The sequence below is a fragment of the Ceratotherium simum genome, chromosome 2, assembly GCF_057802395.1.
Source record: "Ceratotherium simum simum isolate JZ-2026a chromosome 2, ASM5780239v1, whole genome shotgun sequence".
Taxonomy (NCBI): Eukaryota; Metazoa; Chordata; class Mammalia; order Perissodactyla; family Rhinocerotidae; genus Ceratotherium; species Ceratotherium simum.
This window is the reverse complement of record NC_141901.1, coordinates 26,402,556-26,423,461: the sequence shown is the minus strand read 5'-3', so window position 1 is coordinate 26,423,461 and position 20,906 is coordinate 26,402,556. Positions and strand designations below refer to the sequence as shown.

Sequence of the window (20,906 nt, the reverse complement as noted above, 5' to 3'; positions counted from 1 at the left end):
TGAGATAAATCATTGAGGTAAAAATTAAAAGGATGATTTAAGAGTGAAAGAACATGTGGTTTCAAATTAACTGCTGGTGGTGGCGATGCCTGCTGTAGACAAGGTGGAGCCGTAGTTTAGGAGGACTCAGACGCAGAGTAGAGTGGGGCAGGGAGTGGCCTCCTGCTGATGGAGACTGTAGGCTGCGGCCTTCAGCCTTTGCTGACCGATGAGGATTCGGCCTTGATTCACAGTGCACCTCGTGAATCAATCAATCCTTTTAGGATTCTGTATCTAGGATACATGTGGGAAAATAATTTCTGACACTGCTAAGCTGAATGCTAATTTAAGTTCATCTCAGTAATTGAAGAAAATAAATGAGGTTTTTATGTTTGTTTTACCTAACATATTTTTATCTACTGTGGCTAGAGAGGCCACAGATCATAAGGGAATAGATGAGGTATGTATGCTTCACAATTGTTTTGAAAAAAAGAACTAAATAAATTAACTATTTCACTAATATTTATTGCTCTCCCACTTTTCTGATATGTAACAGGATCTCTCTTAGTATATGACTTTTATTTTTCCTGATCTTATTATGCAGGAGGAGAAGGGTGGGAAACCAGATTATTTTATTTCTGTGTCTGAACTAGGGAAGAAGAAAACTCATTAGTAAATCTAATAATTATGTTGCCACAAATTTTTTAATCCAGATTTTTTAAAGTAATTTATAATTATTATGGTTTATACTGCATGTTGAGGCTAGTCAGAAACAGTGACCAGATTCTTAATCATTATCAGGAAACTGCATTCAGAGAATGAGAAGAACACCCCCACTGGATGAATTGCAGCCACCACCATATCAGGATGACAGTGGTTCTCCCCATCTCTCATGTACACCCTCAGAAATTGGGGACAGTAAATGTGAATTTTCCCACTGCAACAGTCCAAGATGCTCATATAACAAGTGCCCAAGTGAAGGAAGTACAGGTCATGAAATAGAAAGTTTTCATAATAAAGGCTATGAAGAAGATGTTCCAAGTGACAGCACTGCAGTCCTGAGCCCTGAAGTAAGTAAAAACACATAGAATTTTTTAAATGAATGTGATATGGAGGGTGATAATCCTGTGCTTCTCCTCTTGGTAAGAAGAAGGGTTTATTGCTATCGGGTCATTTGTGGCTGTGGTACCAGTTTCTATCCTTGATCTAATTTTTATCCAGCAGACTATCAAGGCTGTCCCACCCATTCTTCAACTCTTCCTCAAAGGAAGATGGGTAGCTAAAAATGAGAGCAATAATACACAAGATATTGAAAAATTGTCTTCTCCCAGGTTTCAACCTCAAGATAGGTTTTTTTCTTTATTTTAACATTTTATATAAAACATTCTGGAATTATTTACCAGTTTCTTTTATCTTGAGGTTCCTATTTATGTTGGTGTTTTTTATTTTTTTTAATTATTTTATTTTGGATAGTTTTCTGTTAGGAGGTTGCCCATTAATGTTTTACAAGTCTTTCACAATAATCTGTTTGCATTTTCATACCATAGAATATGGAAGAGGTAAGTGATGCTCAGCTTTACTAATGATTTGAATTCATGCATCATTCATTCAGAATGGTTATTTGGTTGCGTTTTAAGTTATTTCCTTTTTTGGAGCAAAAATGTGAAAATGACAACAAAAATAGATGTGTTACACTTTTAAAGTCTTTCCATGTGCTAAAAGGGATTTGTTTTAATCCTTCTATGATTATGATATAAAGGTAATCTAGAGATTTTCATAGACAGTATTAACTTCTAGGACTTTCTTTCTTTTAGACTGCAAGTTTTTACAACTTTTGTCCCCAACAGCATTTCATAATATGATAGTGTGTCAGTGTTCTAGGTGAATTTTCATCTACTGCCAAAATTAAATAATGGAAGTAGAGCTAGGAGTAGAATTTCCTTAATTTTAAAGTTTTTCTTACATAATTTCTGAAAACACTTTTTATCTCTTACTACTTTTCTACTATTTCTAGTGTTATAGTATCTAACCTGAAAGAAAGTTCTACATTGGTATTTTAAGTTTAATGCATCAGTGTTTCTTGATCTTCCACAAAGAATATTTCTCTGTGTTCTATACCTGAACAAATTTAAGACAGCTATTTTGTAGGTTTGCAAACTATATAGATAGCCAGCAAATTAACAGTGAAGCCTGGATTGTGGAATTGATAACAACAATAATTGCTATCACCAATTGTGCCAGGAATTTTGCTATGAGTTTTAGATAGTCAGCTCATTTAATTCTAACAACCTTGTCTTCAGAAAGTTATTATTTCTGTTTTACGATGAAAATACTAAGACTCAGAGAGTTAAGCAGTTTGCCCACGTATAGGCAGCTCTTAAAAGGTGGAGCTATAATTCAAACCCAGATCTGGCTGACTGCAAAAACAGTCTTAACAACTATATTATATTGCCCCTCTTCACCTAAATTGTTGTGTGGGAAATTACTTTGATGTGGTGGTACCCTCCATGTACACCACAAAGCAAGCTATCTCAGAGGACTCACAGACCAAATTAAGGTGCTCAAATTATACTTGTGTGTGTGTGTGTGCATGCAAATGTGTGTGTATGTGTGTGTTTTAATCTATTTCAAATGTAAAGCAAAAGTAAGAGAAGCCAGATGAGGTAGGTTAACACGCTTAGGATAGGATGCCAGTGGGTACGGGGACAGGAACATAATATAGGAATCCTGGTTTATGTAATGCCCATATGTCCCGTCTCACTCTTTTTGCTCCGTCACCATTCCCTACTTATAGTGTGGTAACAAGGACAAGAGATGAGATTTGAACAAGGGTGCTGAGAGCCAAAAACACTCAACTTGTTTTATGGGAGAGTTTCAGGGGCAAGTATTCCTGGCCACCGGTGAAACTTGCCTGTTAGCCTACTAAATAGACATAGGTTTTACCTGCATAACTTAAATAGGACACATGGGTGACAGAGTTGTCAGCCGAAAGGTGACATGATCATGACTTGGACTTTCCATCTCTTTTCATAGGTAATACTCATTTGTTCTATTATGTTTTTTATTTATTCTATCTTGAGCATATTTTACAAGTTATTAACTTAGTTACTATCTATATTTAACACATCTTCTGAATTCTGCCTGTGTCTCTCAAGTTACTTCTTTACTCATTATCTATAGTTAATACAGCCTATGGGTTTTGCTCATATTTCAGAACCTGCCAACTAGCTATCTGCGTTAACACTTCTTATGAGTCTCCTCTGTCGTGCTTGGTTTTGTGTCTTCTGTAGCAGAATTGGATATATTCAAACAATGCAGAAAATGCACACTACATAAATATTTAGATGCTGATAGCGTATAAACCTCACTCTTGGCTTTTCTCAAGTTTATTTTGCTTGTCACTGTTCCTGTAATAGGTATTATTTATCAGATAGAAAATTCTTACTTTCCTCTTAGTTTAATCCAGGATATAGCTATCTTAGAGCCTATCCACATACATGATTGAACTGGGAAAGGAGGGAGGGTTCAGAGGAGCCCCTGACAAGGAGTTCATTAACTCTTCTGCTGACCTGTTGCCAGCTAAAGATTATTCAAAACTTTGATTCAGACACCTTGAAAGGAAGGATTATTTGCAGAATACAGATAGTAGCTTTTATCTGTATAGGGCCCACCCTTTTAACCCTCAGTTTCACAAGAGTTGTTGGAAAAAAAATAGGGAGGCACCAAGAGAAACAAAATTCAGAAATAGCTATCTAGGACCTTATAAAATTTTTATTGCCTTGAAAATCTTAGCTGTCGTGGCACCATTTTAGAAAAATATTTAATTGAAAAATCAAAGCCATGTAATTAATTATCTTTAATTATTGACTATTAAGTGGCACGCATTAAAATATTTTTCTCTAAACTGTAAATCTTTTGGCAGGGTAAGAATATGTTTGCCCTGATTTAATCATATGGCATAAAAAACTGAATTCTTCTATGAGAGTTTGTTCCCTCTACCCAAGTATTGTTCCTCATTTGTCATCTTTTCTTCTGTACATGATACCAAGTGGATCACTGGAGGTAGACCTGTAAGGTTTATAAGGTCAAACACTTGTGTATTTTTGGTTCTCTGCTGCATCCCTCCCACCTGAAATAGGGCCTGGCACATAGTAGGTGTAATAGTTAGGGTATGTGGTAAGGTGCTATAACAAGGAGACAAGTACGATGGCTAAAAACCGCAGAAGATTATTTGTTTTTCAGTTAACAACAGTCCAGGGTGAGTCGGTGGCTTTGCTCCACAACATCATTCAGGGACCTGGTTCCTTCTTTTTTGTCACACTGCCATCCCTGAGAGTGTTGTCCTAGTCCATATGGTCCAAGCTGACCCACACATCCTGTCCGTGTATCTGCTTGTGGGAAGAGGAAGAGAGAAAGAGTGAAGGGCAAGTAATTTCTTCTATAAACCCAATCTGGATATTTCATACGTAACTTCTGTTTGCCTCCCATTGGCCAAAGCTGAGTCTCATGGGCATATCAGCTATAAGGAAGGTTTTGAAGTGTAGTCTCTTGCTAGACGGTATGCTGCTGGTTAAAACTCAGGCAGTTCTGGGCCGGCCCTGTGGCTTGGTGGTTAAGTGCGCGCGCTGCGATGCTGGTGGCCCGGGTTCGGATCCCGGGTGCGCATCGAGGCACCACTTCTCCGTTCATCCTGAGGCCGAGTCCCACATACAACAACTGGAAGGATGTGCAGCTACGACACACAACTATCCACTGGGGCTTTGGGAAAATAAAATAAATAAAATCTTTAAAAAAAAAAAAAAAAAAAAACTCAGGCAGTTCTTTTGAGAAATGCAAAAAGGGAAGACTGGGAGTCAGTAGTAGTGACTGCTACAGTAGGCACTAAATAAAAGTTCAGAAAAATTTAGTAAATTATAAAATTGGTCCACATTTTAAAATGAAAAACATTTAAGATTTATTAAAATACTTGAAGGGGCAAAGTGGTATAGTTGAAAGGTCAGAGACCTGGGTTTGGCACTGTCAGTAGCAGAAACTCCTGTTACATTCCAGATAATTAGACTAACAGGAATTTGAGACAATTCCAGGTCAAGTGGGCTCAATTTCTTTTGATCTCATAATTAAAATTTACAGTTTTAGTCTTTCTTGAACTTTTGAAATGTATATTCTGCCATTTTCAACAGTAATTAGTATTAGAAAATAATACGTAGTTTTTAATTCTGGTTAAAAATTGAAGTAAATTGTGTTATGGAAATTAAATATTTGGCTGCAAAGATTTTGAGGCCTTTGTATTTTATACTTTTATATTTCACATTTCCATCGATTTTCAAGCTTAGATGTGTTTACATTCTATTACAGATGGGGGCATTTTAGAGCAAACTGAAAATGGGAGCAAATTTTTTAAGAGCATTATAATTTTATTTATGTTCTCTTTCTCTCCAGCCTAATATTGAGCTGTCAATTGCGTTATTTATAATGTTAAAAGTAAAATTTAGTAGTTTCCTGCAAAAGGAACAGAGATACACATTGAAGTATATATTTTCAATTCTCATTATAAAAACATATATTCAACTTTCTCAAAATTGTGATGGTGAATATTAAATTGTGTCTTTATGATAATAAGTTTTTGAGTTTAACTTACCACTTACACTTCTCTGGCCCTGAGAGTAGCTTTTGATTGTAGTTGCCTGTTAATTATTATTACTTTCTTTGTGGCAGCAAATCAAAATAGTTTTTACATCATCCTCCTAAAGAAATACCAGATATTTGTTTACATGCTAGATTAATAGAGTTAAAAACTGAAAACATTTAAATTTGCTTTTCTTAGGATATGTCAGCTCAAGGATCATCTTCACAGCTTCCTAAACCTTTTGATCCTGAGCCAGAAGCTAAATATGGCACACTGGATGTGACTTTTGACTATGACTCACAAGAACAGAAGCTTCTGGTAACAGTGACAGCTGTCACAGATATCCCAACATATAACAGGACAGGTGGCAACTCATGGCAAGTACACCTTGTTCTTCTACCTATAAAGAAACAGAGAGCAAAAACCAGCATCCAGAGAGGACCATGCCCTGTCTTCACAGAAACATTCAAATTTAATCATGTTGAATCTGAGATGATTGGAAATTATGCAGTTCGGTTTAGACTGTATGGTGTACATCGCATGAAAAAAGAAAAGATTGTGGGGGAAAAGATTTTTTATTTAACAAAATTGAATCTTCAAGGGAAAATGTCATTACCTGTGATATTGGAACCTTCTTACAATCATTCTGTGAGTATCTGATCATATAGCCCGAACGTAGTTTATGTTCATGGTATGTAATGTACACAATTTTTAAAATCTATGATAAACCCAACAACCTTTTCAGTCTATTTTTTACATGGTAATCATACCTTTACAAAATTTCTAAGCCCTGGATTGGTAGGTATAATTTTTTCTCACCTATAAAAGTTGCCCTTGAAGATTATATATGATTTATTTTATGTGTTTTATTTTATCCTCCACAGAGTCTAGCCCAGTGTCTTACACGTTTGTTCCTTTGTTAAACATTTATTAGATGATTAATTATGACATCATCTGAACTCCTTATAGAATTTATTGTTTTCCTTCCAGATTAAAACTAGGTGATACATTAAGAACTATCTAGCCCCACGTCTTCAATATACTGCAGAAAGTATTTGCTTGTACAGAATATGTACTGCTGTGTAGGTCATGAGTGATTATCTTTCCAGAATTACTATGGAATTATTTTTAAAGGTTCAAAAAAAATTGCCTCGTTTTTACTTTCTACCCTTTTTAAACAAAGATTTTGCAGTGTTTCTCAGAGAATATTTAAGTTTAGTACTATGAGCTGTTCTGCCTTTTCTCTTTTTTCCTTCGGGTTCTAATCACATACAAGTCTCTCTCTCTCCATATTTTTAACTAAATTCCCACAAGGCATTGCAAGTCACAGGAGAACTGCACTGTTTATTTAAACCAGGGGGACATTATGCCACATAGTTATTTAGATTGTGAGAAAATCGGTGACATGCTGTAAATGTAAATTATGAATTATATTTATTCCTCTTTGTTATATTGAATAAAAAGCATTTTTATAATATAAATATACAGATTTTAGAATAGATTTATATTTTAAAATAAAGGTATAATATTTCAGGGTCATTTTTAAACTTTTAGTGTAAGCATAAGTTCAAGATTAGATTCTCATTGAATTTATACCATGCAGCATTTGATCTTATAGGACCTTCGTTCACGATAGAACTGGACCATTTTAGCTAGATGATTTCAGCGTCTTTAAAAAAGAAAAGGTGTTGATAAATATAGTATATCCCTATGGGTTTGTGGGATAAGATTTAACCTTTATTGGGAAAATTGATAACTTTTTATAATTTTAAATTTCAAAATTACCATTTTTGGGAAATGCCTTTTTTTAAAAATATGATTATCTGCAGTTTATCAGAGGAGAGAACAAAGAAAGCGCAGGCAATATTTCAGAGGGAAAAAGGCAATTTTTTATAAAATGGAATGTTCTGAAATTCTTAGTATGATTTTTAAACTTTCTCATTATTTGGTCTGAGTGATCACTACTTAATCTATGAAAAACACATTCTTATATAGAAATAACTGATTTAAATTAGCAGAGAATGACTGTGTCGTCAAGAGGTGTGTATTTTGTTTTGCTTTATTTCCTTCAAATTATCTGTTCCCGGTTCTGTATTAATTATATTCATTTCACAAAGAAAGTGAAGCCATAGAAAATAATATGATTTTATCTCTGGTCAAACTAATTTTTGTATACACCTACGTTACATGTGTTAGCTTATAGTCATTGATTTTATATTTCCAACAACCAGTACAATAAATTTCTGAGGAGTGTTCACAAAAAGAAGTGCTAGATAAATAGCTTCTAAGACATAATATTTAAATCTAAGTAAAACTATCCATCTTATGTCATTAGAGAATTTTTTTCTTTGCATTGTCACACTTTTCAAATTCAATACTTGTGTTTAATTGTACCTCTCTCTTGCCTTCTTTCTTTCTCCACTTTCTCAAAATCTCATTGCTTATTTTTGGCTTCTGTGCCAAAAACAACTCAGCGCACCACAGTTGCGAGGTTAAGACTGATAATTCTATCAATTGTTTTCTCATAAAAATAAAATACTAATAGAATGTACATATTCTGTATATGCTATAGTCTTAATGTTCCCTTTGCTTAAGTTTTGATATTACTTGCATGGAGAAATCATATGATTATAGTTTACTTGCATGATTTTAGCTCTAATTTTTTAAGATGTAATAATATATGAGTGAGAGGTGCTTTCAATAATTAAACATTTATTCTTGTAGCTTTTGAATAATTACTTATTGCAAGAATATTGGTCTTTTGCAAGGGAAAATTTTAATCCAATCAAAAAATTTACAATTTTTTGAAGCTTAATAACAGTTTATCTTCATGGGTAATAATAGAAAAATAGAACTCTGCATATAAAATTTAGTTTTATAGCCAGTTTTTCAGGAACTCTTCAAATCAATACACTGAGAGAAAAATGACCAGTGTCACCAAAATGACTTTCTGAGGACTAAACATTGAGTTTCCCTAAGGGTAAGATTTAAGTTTAACATTAAGATAAAGATACAGTTTGAAGTAAGCCTCCATGATCATTGACTGATAGAAAATATATGAAGGGTTGAAAAGCATAAGTTCTTTCTACTAACTAGTTGTGTTAGCTTGGGTAAATTATCTCATCACTTTGGGCATCAGATTTCTCATTAGTAAAATGAGAGGATTAAACCAAATAATCTCTAAGGTCCCATCCATCTCTGATATTCTCTGATTCTGCCAATCAGAGAATTGGGAAAGGAGTTAGGTAAAAACAAAAATGGGTGAATTTTAGGTGTTTTGTATGCTTAATATATGATATTTTGTAGTGGACATTTATTATGTATCCTCACTCTTCTGTACCTTTTCAACAACCTTCTAATGTCTGAGGAAGTCCCAAATAATAGTCCCACCTCCCCGAGGTAGGCTATAAAATTCCCTTTCCCAGTCCCTCAGTAGCTAGGGCATGAGCCATGTGACCTAGAATCTGTCACTCATATTCATTTCCCGGAAACCTCAATACAGACTGAACAGGGAAGCAGACATTACACTCAAATCGTGTTTGCATGAGGTTGATGGTAGAGGAATCTGATATTGAGAGTCCGCGGTAATCTAAAATATCTTTGCTGGTGCAGAAATGGTGGTGGTGCTGTGCAGTAACAGTTGCAGGAAAGAAAAGACCTTGGCACCAGGAGTAGCAGCAAAGTTTCCTCACCAGATCAGCTCTGCAGTACAGTTTTAGGTTTTGTTCTTGAGAAGCTTAACCATAAATCTGGTTCTCTAGGCCTCCCAGTTCCTTTAGTAAATTGCTGTTCTGCTTAATCCATCAGAATTAGCTTCCAGTGTTTTCAGATAAGAACCTGACAGATAAATGTTTTTAAATAGCCGTATAGTTTAATATTTACTTACTGTAGTCATCTCTTAAGCCATACTCAATATCTGGAATGTTGTCAGTTACCCTTCTTACCATGGTGTATCCCTCTCATAGTTTGCAATTTTCTCATATACTCAACTTTGTTTATATGGTACTCTTTCCTAGTATATAACTCCAATTACTTTTTTCACTTGGGTTTTTGGTACAATATTACTTTCTATAACAGTTAACCTGGAATGGCCTCTCCCCTTTTTGTCATTTCTAGTTTTCTAGTTTTCATTCAACTTATTAGATTTATTAATATTATATTTATTTATTATGGTTTATTAATAATGAAACTTCATTCATTAATAATGAAACTTCATTCTTTCTCTCACAAACATACAAACACACACAACCTTTCCTGTACAGACAATACTTAATTAGCATAATCTATGCAGTGTGACTAGCTAGAAAATGGGGACCTCAGTCCTACAACTGCAAGGCACTGAATTCAGCTAACAACCCAAATGAACTTGGAAGTAGATTCTTCACCAGAGCCTCCGGATAATAGACCAGCCCAGCAGCAAATTTGATTTCAGTCTTGTGAGACCCTAAGTAGAGAATCCGGTTGAGCTTGCTTGGACTCCTGACCTACAGAAAATGTGAGATAATAAATAAGTGTCGTTTTGAGCTGCTGAGTTTATGGTAATTTGTTAGATAGCAATAGACAACGAATATAGATTTTGATACCAGGAAGTGAGATGCTGTCATAACAAATACCTAAAAATGTGGGAGTAGCTTTGGAATCACAAGTGGGTGAAGGCTGAAAGAATTTGGAGGAGAATTTTGAAGAGCATGATAGAGAAAAGCCTAAATTATCTAGAACATAGTGGAAATCTAGACTTGAAGGACACTGCTCATAAAGGCAGAAGGAAGTGAAGAACATGTTCTTGGAAACTGGAGGAAAGGAGAATCCTTGCTATGTAGTGGCAGAAAGCTTAGCAGAATTGTCTCCTGCAGTTAGGTGGAAAGCAGAACTTGTGAATGATGAACCTGGTTGTTTAGCTGAGGAGGTTTCAAGCACAATGTTGAATGTATAGTCTGTTTTCTTATTGCTGCTTATAGTGAAATGCAGGAGGAGAGAGAGAAATTGAGGGACTAAATGTTAAACAAAAAGGAACTAGGACTTGATAAATTGGGAAATTCTCATCCTATCTAGATTACAAAAGATGCTGAAATTTAGAAATGGCTCCTGAAAGCTGGTGTAGAGAAAAGGCTGAGGGTGTGACTGTACAACTTTTGCTGAAACCTGTAAAAGATAAAAAAAGTTAGAGTATTCAGCCATACTAGGTTTCCTAGAAGACCTTTCTAGGAGAGTAAGAGTTTTCCTCGTAGATCATCTCTATCAAACCAGAGGGCCACTAGGTTGCTTAAGAATGTTGTCCCTCAGCTATCTCAGTGGAAGCCAAAGATAGAGAAGGGAGGATCTTAAAAAAATTTGTAGGCATATTGTTTAATGGAGTGAACCTCTGTAAAATTCACATAAGACCCACAATATTCTTGAAAAAATTACATCAACACAAACTCTGCCAACTGGGACTGAAAGAAACAGGGAATATGAAATGGAAGGAGCTGGGTGGACCCCCAAAATAAAACTAGCAAGAAGCAAGCCTGTAAAGCTACTTAGCTGCAAACAGCTGCTTGCTACCTTTCAAGAAAAAGGAAGGATGACACACAGGGCAGAACTGAGAGCCCAGAGAATGCAACTGAGAGCCATCGAGGGTTATTCCCAGGCCTTGAAACCTAATAAAGGAATTGTAGCTGGAGTTTCTCCAGTAGGATTTCAAAACTACTTTGGACTGGTGACTCCTTTACCTTTCATTTTGCCCTTTTCAAATTGAAATGTCTATAAATGTTATCTTATGCCTTATACCATTGAGTGTTGGAAGTATTTGTGGCAGATAACTTGTCTCTTTAGTTATATAGATCCATAAATAAGAATTTTGCCCAGGAGCTGTACTTAATGGATTACAGCAAGCGCCATATTCTCACTAGGTTTAGATGATTTAGATAAGATTTTAGACTTTGAGATGATGAGATTTAGATTCAAATGTTGGGACTTGTTTTACTTTGAACTAATAATGTAGTAGCCTTGGGCTGGGGTGAATACATTTTACATGTGGGATGTATAAGAATCATGGGGGCCAGAGAGCAGACTGTGGTAGGCAACTCTAAGATGGCCCCCATGACCTTCATCCCCTGGTGTTACTCATATGATTATGTTGTGTTATATGGCAAAGGAATTTTGAAGATATAGTTAAGGTTACTAATCAGTTGACATTAAGATAATGTATTATTTGGGTAGGCCTAAGCTAGTTACATGAACCCTTTAAAAGCAAAGAGTTTTCTCTGATTGGTAGCAGAAAAAAATAGATTCAAAGCATGAGGAGGATTCAACGTGAAGTTCCCTGTGCCATGTGGAAGGACCTGAGAGGAGTCTTTAGTTGCTGAGAGGGAGGCCTCTAAGAGTTTTGGCCAACTGCCGGCAAGAATATAGGACCTCAGTCCTACAACTGCAAGGAACTGAATTTGGCCAACACCTGAATAAACTTGAAAGCAGATTCTTCTCCAGAGCCTCCAGATAAGAGCCCAGCAGAGCCAACGCCTTGATTACCGCCTCTGAGATCCTTAGCAGAGGACCCAGTTGAGCCCACCGAGGTTTCTGACCTACAGAAACTGTGAGATAATAAATGGGTGTGTTTAACCTACTAAGTTTGTGGTAGCTCGTTACACATCAATAGAAAACTAGTACTGCCCACAGGGCCTAAAATACTACTATCTGGCTCTTTACAAAAAGAGTTTTCTGACTTCTACTCTAGACAACTAGGAATTGAGATTGAATAACAGATGTGCAAATCACTTCTTCTTGGTTGAGGTGAATACTGATATAGTGAGATAACATTCTGTAAGTCTACTTTCATCCTAGTGGGATGTTCTTTACCAATTCATGAAGTCTTCCGCAAATACCTTTATACAATTATAAACACATGCAAATCAAATCTGCAGGTGTTCTCTGTTTGTAACCTACTTATTCCCCTTTTATTCTTCTTTTTTTTTTTTTTTTTTTTTTTTTAGTGCATATTCATTTTACTAAATCCCTACATATCACAGTTGAAATTCTTTTTTTTTTTTTTTTTTTTTTTTCCCCCCTTCCCCTCTGGTAACCACCAATCCAATCTCTGTCCCTATGTGTTTGTTTATTGTTGTTATTATCTACTACTTAATGAAGGAAATCATACAGTATTTGACCTTCTCCCTCTGACTTATTTCACTTTGCATTATACCCTCAATGTCCATCTATGTTGTGCCAAATGGGTGGATTTCGTCGTTTCTTATGGCTGAGTAGTATTCCATTGTGTATATATACCACAGCTTCTTTATCCATTCGTCCCTTGATGGGCACTTAGGTTGCTTCCAAGTCTTGGCTATTGTGAATAAGGCTGCAATGAACACAGGGTGCATGTACCTTTGCAAATTGGTGTTTTCAAGTTCTTTGGATAAATACCCAACAGTGGAATAGCTGGATCATATGGTAGTTCTATCGTTGATTTTTGAGGAATCTCCATACTGTTTTCCATAGTGGCTGCACCAGTTTGCACTCCCACCAGCAGTGTATGAGAGTTCCCTTCTCTCCACATCCTCTCCAACACATGTTGTTTCCTGTCTTGTTAATTATAGCCATTCTGACAGGCGTGAGGTGATATCTCATTGTAGTTTTGATTTGCATTTCCTGATAGTTAGTGATTTTGAACATCTTTTCATGTGTCTGTTGGCCATCTGTATATCTTCTTTGGAGAAATGTCTGTTCAGGTCTTTTGCCCATTTTTTAATTGGGTTGGTAGTTTTTGTTGTTGAGATGCATGAGTTCTTTATATATTTTGGAGATTAAGCCCTTATCAGATGTATGGTTTGCAAATATCTTCTCCCAATTGTTAGGTTGTCTTTTCGTTTTGTTGATGGTTTCCTTTGCTGTGCAGAAGCTTTTAGTTTGATGTAGTCCCATTTGTTTATTTTTTCTATTGTTTCTCTTGCCCGGTCAGATGTGGTGTTTGAAAAGATGTTGCTAAGACCGATGTCGAAGAGCGTACTGCCTATGTTTTCTTCTAGAACTTTCACAGTTTCAGGTCTTACATTCAAGTCTTTAATCCATTTGGAGTTAATTTTTGTGTATGGTGTAAGGTAAGGATCTACTTTCATTTTTGCATATGGCTATCCAGTTTTCCCAACACCATTTGTTGAAGAGACTTTCTTTTCCCCATTGTATGTTCTTGGCTCCTTTGTCAAAGATTAGCTGTCCATAGATGTGTGGGTTTATTTCTGGGCTTTCGATTCTATTCCATTGATCTGTGTGTCTGTTTTTGTGCCAGTACCATGCTGTTTTGGTTACTATAGCTTTGTAGTATATTTTGATATCAGGGAGTGTGATACCTCCAGCTTTGTTCTTTTTTCTCAGGATTCCTTTAGCTATTCGGGGTCTTTTGTTGTTCCATATGAATTTTAGGATTCTTTGTTCTATTTCTGTGAAAAATGTTGTTGGAACTTTGATAGGGATGGCATTGAATCTATAGATGGCTTTAGGAAGTATGGACATCTTAACTATGTTAATTCTTCCAATCCAAGAGCACGGAATATCTTTCCATTTCTTTGTGTCTTCTTCAATTTCTTTCAGAAATGTTTTATAGTTTTCGATTGTACGGATCTTTCACCTCTTTGGTTAAATTTATTCCTAGGTATTTTATTCTTTTTGTTGCAATTGTAAATGGGATGGTATTCTTAATTTCTCTTTCTGCTACTTCGTTGTTAGTGTACAGAAATGCAACTGATTTTTGTATGTTGATTTTGTATCCTGCAACTTTACCATATTCGTTTATTACTTCTAAAAGTTTTCTGGTGGATTCTTTAGGGTTTTCTATATATAAAATCATGTCATCTGCAAATAGTGACAGTTTCACTTCTTCCTTTCCAATTTGGATCCCTTTTATTTCTTTCTCTTGCCTGATTGCTCTGGCTAGGACTTCCAATACTATGTTAAATAGGAGTGGTGACAGTGGGCATCCTTGTCTGGTTCCTGTTCTTAGAGGGATAGCTTTCAGTTTTTCACCATTGAGGATGATATTAGCTGTGGGTTTCTCATATATGGTCTTTATTATGTTGAGGTACTTTCCTTCTATACCCATTTTATTCAGAGTTTTTATCATAAATGGATGCTGGATCTTGTCAAATGCTTTCTCTGCATCTATTGAGATGATCATGTGATTTTTGTTCTTCATTTTATTAATGTGGTGTATTACGTTGATTGATTTGCGAATGTTAAACCATCCCTGCATCCCTGGAATAAATCCCACTTGATCATGGTGTATAATCTTTTTAACGTATTGTTGTATGCGATTTGCTAGTATTTTGTTGAGGATTTTCGCATCGATGTTCATCAGTGATATTGGCCTGTAATTTTCTTTTTGTGTTGTCCTTGTCTGGTTTTGGTATCAGGGTAATGTCAGCTTCGTAGAATGAGTTAGGAGCTTCCCTCCTCCTCAATTTTTGGAAGAGTTTGAGAAGGATAGGTATTAAGTCTTCTTTGAATGTTTGGTAGAATTCCCCAGGAAGCCGTCTGGTCCTGGACTTTTATTTTTGGGGAGGTTTTTGATTACTGTTTCGATCTCCTTACTGGTGATTGGTCTATTCAAATTCTCCACTTCTTCTTGATCCAGTTTTGGAAGGTTGTATGATTCTAAGAATTTATCCATTTCTTCCAGATTGTCGAATTGGTTGGCATATAGTTTTTCATAGTATTCTCTTATAATCTTTTGTATTTCTGAGGTGTCTGTTGTAACCTCTCCTCTTTCATTTCTGATTTTACTTATTTGTGCCTTCTCTCTTTTTTCTTGGTGAGTCTAGCTAAAGGTTTGTCTATTTTGTTGATCTTTTCAAAGAACCAGCTCTTGGTTTTATTAATTTTTCTATTGTTTTTTGGTCTCTATTTCATTTATTTCTGCTCTGATTTTTATTATTTCCCTTCTTCTACTGATTTTGGGCTTTGTTTGTTCTTCTTTTTCCAGTTCCTTTAGGTGCATTTTTAGATTGTTTATTTGAGATTTTCTTGTTTGTTGAGATAGGCCTGTATCGCTATAAACTTCCCTCTTAGAACCGCTTTTGCTGTATCCCATAAATTCTGGCATGTCGTATTTTCATTTTCATTTGTCTCCAGGTATTTTTGATTTCTTCTTTGATTTCTTCGTTAACCCAGTCGTTGTTCAGTAGCATTTTGTTTAATCTCCATGTATTTGTGGCTTTTCTGATTTTCTTCCTATAGTTGATTTCTAGTTTCATACCGTTGTGGTCAGAAAAGATGCTTGGTATTATTTCAATCTTCTTAAATTTATGGAGACTTGTTTTGTGGCCTAATATGTGATCAATCTTGGAGAATGTTCCATGTGCATTTGAAAAGAACGTGTATTCTTCAGTTTTTGGATGGAATGCTCTGTATATATCTACTAGGTCCATCTGTTCTAAGGTGTCGTTTAAGGCCAATGTTTCCTTATTGATCTTCTGTTTGGATGATCTATCCGTTGGTGTTAGTGGAGTGTTAAAGTCCCCTACTATTATTGTGTTACTGTCTAATTCTGTTTTTATGTCTGTTAATAATTGCTTTATATATTTAGGTGCACCTACATTGGAGTGCGTAGATATTTACAAGTGTTATATCCTCTTGTTGGATTGTTCCCTTGATCATTATGTAATGCCCTTCTTTGTCTCTTTTTACAGTTTTTGTTTTAAAGTCTATTTTGTCTGATATGAGTACTGCTACCCCAGCTTTCTTTTCATTGCCATTTGCGTGGAGTATCTTTTTCCATCCCTTCACTTTCAGTTTGTGAGTGTCTTTAGGTCTGAAGTGTGTCTCTTGTATGCAGCATATATATGGGTCTTGTTTTTATCCAGTCAGCCACCCTATGCCTTTTAATTGGGGCATTTAGTCCATTGACGTTTAAAGTAGCTATTGATAAGTATGTACTTACTGCCATTTTTAACTTTTTTATTTTTTTCCTCAGTGTTTAAGTAGTCCTTCTCTGTTCCTTACTTCTTCTATACAGAATTGATGGTCACTTTAGTTTGACCTCTGTCTGAAAGCTGTACTCTTTAACTACCCTCCTCCCTCCTTTTATGTTTTTGATATCATATCTAACCTCTTTTTGTGCATTTGTATCCATTATGTTCTAATCGTGGAAATAGATAATTTTTCCTATTTGTGGTCTTCTCTTTTCCCCTTAAATCAGTCCCTTTAACATTTCTTGTAACACTGGTTTCTTGGTGACAAACTCCTTTAATTTTTGCTTATCTGGGAAAATTTTGATCTCTCCTTCCATTTTGAACGATAACCTTGCCGGGTAGAGTATTCTTGGCTGTAAGTTTTTTCCTTTTAGCACTTTAAATATATCGTGCCATTCTCTTCTAGCCTGTAAGGTTTCTGCAGAGAAGTCAGCTGATAGCCTTATGGGGTTTCCTTTGTATGTAACTTGACATTCTCTTGCGGCTTTTAGGATTCTCTCTTTATCTTTAATTCTGGACATTTTGATTATGATATGTCTTGGTGTGGGCCTCTTTGGGTTTATCTTGTTTGGGGCTCTCTGTGCCTCCTGTACCTGGATGTCTGTTTCCTTCCTTAGGTTAGGGAAGTTTTCATCTATTATTTCTTGAAATAGATTCTCTGCCCCCTTGTCTCGCTCTTCTCCTTCCGGGACACCTATAACACGGATGTTAGTGCGCTTGATGTTGTCCCAGAGGTCCCTTAGACTGTCCTCACTCTTTTTAATTCTTTTCTCTTTTACCTGTTCACCTTGGGTAATTTCTTCTAGTCTTTCTTCCAGCTCACTGATCCGTTCTTCTGTATCCTCTACTCTGCTTTTGAGTCCCTCTAATGAGTTTTTCATTTCCAGTATTGTATTCTTCATTTCTGATTGGTTCTTTTTTATATCTTCCATTTCTTTGTTGACAGTCTCACTGAGTTCATCTATTCTTCTCCCCAGATCAGTGAGCATCCTTAACACTCTTAGTTTGAACTCTCTGTCGGGTAGGTTGCTCATTTCTGTTTCACTTAGTTCCTTTTCTGGGGTTTTGTCCTGTTCCCTTACTTGGAATGTATTCTTTTGCCTCCTCATTTTGCCTCTTTCCCTGTGCTTGTGTCTCGTATTAGGTAGGTCAGCCTCGTCTCCTGCTCTTGGATAGGTGACCTTATGTAAGTGATGGCTTAGGAGGCTTCCAGTGTGCTTCCCTCAGTTCTCAATGTTCCAGGGTGGCCCCTATGTGGGCTACGTGTGTCCTTCTATTGTGGCCTGTTAGCTCTCCCTATAGGCGCCCAGGGAGGCTGAGTTATGCTCCTGGCCAGCTGTTGTAATGCTCAGCTGCTTGTAGTTGTTGTGGGCCCTTCAGTCTCTTTATCAGGTGTGGGGAGCCCCAGCACAGTTGGCTGTAAGTTCTAATACCACATTTGTGTTGCAGTATTTCTTTTAAGTGAGTAGGCCCCCAGTGTGGCAGGTTGTTAGGCTCAGGGCCTTAGAATTGCTGTAAACCTCTAGCCTATTAGGTCTCTTGTCAGCTCTCTGAGGATTGCAGCTGGGTGGGGTTGGCCTCAGGCACAGGAGCACCCAATTGTTTCAGGCTTTGGAAGGTGGGGCAAACCTCCTATGTGGGTCTTTGAGAAGCACAAGTCTTCTGCAGCTGACAAGCCCTGCCGCCCAGAGGTCCACACACACAGTCAACACAGTCCTGCCCCGTGTGAGTGCCCCGACCTCCCCAAGCGGACCCAGTCTCTCCACGGCGGGAGCCCCACACACTCCGCCACCACCCCACACTCTCCACCCGCTCCTTGTGCACACCCTGCCCCGCTCAAGTCAGCTCAGTTGCCAGGCTGCAGAAAATCCAGTCACCAATCTATGCAGGCCCACACGTTGCCTGAGGGCTTGTTGTTAGGTGGGGCCAGTCTCTAGGGTGGGCTGCCTGCCTTGGCTGAGCTGGATTAAATCGGTGCTCTAGCGGGTGGAGCAGACCCTGGGCTAGCAGGTCTCAGGGAAAACTCCAATGGCGTCTGTGTCAGCACGCTCACACCAGACCACAACAATGGCCGCCGCCAATGTCCCAGTCCCTGGAGAGGTCTCACCCCTCACCGAGATGCACTCAGGGCCTATTAGGTGAGTCTCTTATCACCAAAGCAGTGTGCACCTTTCTTTCTGGTGATTTTAGGATGCTTTCTGGAACAGGTGAGTTTGTGCGCGGGCCCTTTAAGAGCCAGTTTTAGTTTCTTTGTGAACCGGGTTTTCTGGGAGTGCTACCCAATGCTTTAGTAGCAGGCAAAGTCAGATATTATGCCGCTGGTGTCGATTGTGCTGGGTCCACAAAATGCTCACAGCGGGGGCGCTCCCCGGCTCAGGGCCCCGCTCCTCCAGGGAGGCTGCGTACCTGTGAGCTGCTCCCGGCGGCCTGCCGTGACGCTGGCGGCTTGTGAAGGCGGCGTTTTCCTCTCCGGAAGGGAGTCTCTGCCTCCTCCACCCCAGTTAGGATTGTCCGTTGTTGCAGGAGTTCCTCTCATCCAGTTTTCAGTTCTGTCTCAGGGGTAATTTTTCCACGAGTAGTTGTAAATTGGCTGTGTCCACGGGAGGAGGTGAGTTCAGAGTCTGCCTACGCCGCCATCTTGACTCCGCCCCCCCACAGTTCCCCCTTTTATTCTTCTTCATGGCACCTCCCTCAGCATGGACGTATTAACCCAGAGCTTGTTATGTTTATTCTACAACTTTCTGTATATAACCAGCTCTTTGTAATTAATATTATTAGTCCATGTTTTGACCCATAGTAACTCACATACTATGTTCCAAACTCACTATCTTTCTTCTAATCTAAACTTTTTTCCTCCAGGAGGCTTTCCTTGACTCTCTCTAGATTGTTAAATTGGCCTTTCTGTAACTCTTATAATACCTTCCCTTTTGTAATTCGTTATAGTGCCTGTAATTACTTGCTTAATATTTGTCCTGTTAACTGTTGTATCCCTAGCACTTAGTTTAATGCCTGACCTATAAATATTCCTCAGTAAATATTTACTGAGTAGACGTTAAAGTATTCATTCATTTTAATGTGTAATGTGAACATAAGAGATGGCACAATCAGTGTGACAAAGTCAGTATATAATTAGATTTTAAATCTTTTTATGTTCAAATTTTGTCTTAAAATGTTTAGAAAGAAAAAGACATTGATTTTTAAAAATAGAATCATAAAATATTATAGCTGAAAGAGAGTTTAGAGACCATAGAGTCTAGCTTTCTCATTGTACAGTAAGAAAATAGATATTTAGAGAGATCAAGTCACTTGGCTAGTTTCTCATGACTACCTGGTTCCAGAGCTGGGGCTGGAATGCATGTTTCCAGATTCCAAAGCCAGTGATTTTCCAGAAATTTTGGAAGACCAAGTTTGTGAAATTCAATTTAGTTAAAGAAGAATCTGTGACCATTCTATGCATGTTCTCTTATATACAAACTAGCTTAAAAGAAGAGAATTGAAGCTGTTGGATTAATCTCACTCACAGACTGTTTTCCCCCTGTACCTAATGAAAGGAGTAAAAAATATGAAAACTAACACAAAATTTAGCAAGAGCAACCACACAGTGAAAGAAATAGCTAACAAGAGATAATAGCAAAGACATGTACCTAGCGCCTAATTCCACATTCTATCCACTAGAAGCCTTTCTGGTGAGTCACCAAAAGTTTTGGGAATATTCACTCAGGTCTGTAGAGAAACAAACTCTTGAGTGGATATGTTTATCATAGTAGATTGTATTACTATTCACAAATATATTTGGTGCCCCTCCCTGTAGGAGGATTTTAAATCTCTCCCCATTGAAATGTGTTATCTCAGCGTAAATAAACTTGTTCTGATATAGAAAGTGGTAAAAGAGCTCGAGTATAGCTACAAAAAACCCAAATGAATCTGGAGCCAGGCACTGGACAGTGATGAAATTTGAATTGGAAACTGGAAGAAAGGTGATGCATGTTATGCAGTGACAAAGTATTGGTAAAACTGTTTCCTATACTAATGTGGATTTCAGCTAACTTAAAAATGAGCATCTAGCTCTAGGCAGAGGTGAGAAAAACAGATCGATAATAGCATGAATTCGTTTACTGTTAACAGCATTTGACCAAGTATTGTTCAGAGGGGAAATGGCAGATTTGCAAGCAACAGTGAAGGGGAAGAGAGAGAATCCAAAAATTCAAGGACCTCAGGATTGGAAGGTGCAAATGAGTCATATCCAACCTATAGAGGATAAAACTGAGAGTACGGAGCTACAAAGGCTCCAGCAACATCAGGGACCAAATCAGTGGTGTGGCCCTCACATCCAGTGTTAACACTCTAAGTGGATTATTGTGGCA

The 20,906-nt window shown here is 37.3% G+C and overlaps 1 protein-coding gene across 4 annotated transcripts in view; it reads left to right on the top strand.

The window, feature by feature from the left end:
- The window catches only part of SYT14 (synaptotagmin 14), a 272,378-nt gene that overhangs the window by 176,803 nt on the left and 74,669 nt on the right, over window positions 1-20,906 (top strand). For all 4 annotated transcript variants that reach the window (XM_004424867.3, XM_087439514.1, XM_087439497.1 and 1 more), the window contains 2 exons: window positions 781-1,049; window positions 5,804-6,253. In XM_004424867.3, the coding sequence (XP_004424924.1) occupies window positions 781-1,049; window positions 5,804-6,253 (719 nt within the window). The remainder of the gene's footprint in view (window positions 1-780; window positions 1,050-5,803; window positions 6,254-20,906) is intronic.